We start from the raw sequence: 1213 nt of genomic DNA, 5'->3' as shown, positions 1-1213 counted from the left end.
GGCCGGAGGGCTGGTCCCGGTGCCCGGCCCCGCAGCAGCACAGCACCCGTAGGAATTCCCGGCGCATGTCCTTGCTCCGCAGGGTGTAGATGATGGGGTTGGCGGCCGAGTTGAGCGTGGCGAAGGCAAAAAAATAGTTCGCCTTGTAGAGGATCCGGCACGCCCGAACGGGACAGGAAGCGTCCATGAGGAGGATGATGAAAGCTGGCAGCCAGCAGACGATGAAGGCTCCCAGGACGATGGTGACCGTCTTGAGTAGGGCCAAGGTCTGGGCGGTGGCGATCTCGGCGTGGCTGGAGCGCACGATGCAGTAGATGCGGCTGTAGAGCCCCACGATGGCGAGGAGGATGACGGTGAAGATGGTGATGACGAAGAGGATGTAACGTTTGGAGTAGAGGGGGAGGACGGTGGAGCAATCCTGCAGGTCGCTCATGCAGTTCCAACCCATGATGGGGAGGCTGCCGATGGCGGCAGCGATCACCCAACAAGCCCCGATGAGCAGCACCATCCGGCAGTTCTTGTCGCTGCTGTAGACCTTGACCTTGGTGATGGCCACGTGGCGCTCGATGGCGATGGCCAACAAACTGAAGACGGAGGCGGCCAAGGTGGCGAAGGCCGTGCCCTCCCGTACGAACCACTGTACCGGCGTCAGGTTGAAGGTGGTGGCTCCGGAGAGCAAGATGTTGGCCATGAAGGCCAACCCGGCCAAGAGATCGGAGAAGGCCAAGTTCCCGATGAAGATGTACATGGCCGAGTGAAATTTCTTGTTGCGGCAAACGGAGATGAGGACCAGGAGGTTCTCCAACACGATGAAGCAGCACAAAACGACGATGATGATGGACACCACCCAACGGGAGGTGGTGGTGGGGTTCTCCGAGCCTTCCTTGGTGTAGTTGTAGTGTTCCCGGATCTTCTCGGTGTTGAAATATTCCTTGTAGATGCTCCCCATGGTTCCTCGCCGGCCCCGGCGCCGCCCGTCCCACCCACCTCAGCGTTGCCGGGACATGGTGCCGGCGATGCCGGGTTGCGGAGACCTACGGGACAGAAGAACCGGGGTGGGAACGGCACCGGGGTCCCCGGAGCTGAATGGGGGGGCCGCACGCGTCTGGTTCGGCGAGGCGTGAGATCCTACAGCGCGGCGGCATGGCATCCGTGCCGGCACGGCAGAAATGACTCAAAAAGGAAATCCTGATGGCAGGTGATAAGAGATGCA

The 1213-nt window shown here is 61.2% G+C and overlaps 1 protein-coding gene across 1 annotated transcript; it reads right to left on the bottom strand.

Moving 5' to 3' along the window:
* Positions 1-23: 23 nt before the first annotated feature.
* S1PR2 (sphingosine-1-phosphate receptor 2) lies at positions 24-949 on the bottom strand (the record flags this gene model as incomplete). The annotated part of the gene is made up of 1 exon (XM_010150369.1): positions 24-949. A coding segment is annotated over exon 1 (926 nt), but the record flags the coding sequence as incomplete, so codon positions are not given.
* Between the last annotated feature and the right edge of the window lie 264 nt (positions 950-1213).

This window comes from Eurypyga helias, unplaced genomic scaffold, assembly GCF_000690775.1.
Source record: "Eurypyga helias isolate BGI_N326 unplaced genomic scaffold, ASM69077v1 scaffold44544, whole genome shotgun sequence".
In the NCBI taxonomy this organism is placed as follows: Eukaryota; Metazoa; Chordata; class Aves; order Eurypygiformes; family Eurypygidae; genus Eurypyga; species Eurypyga helias.
The sequence above is the reverse complement of the archived record's forward strand: the minus strand, read 5'-3'. Positions and strand labels throughout refer to the sequence as shown.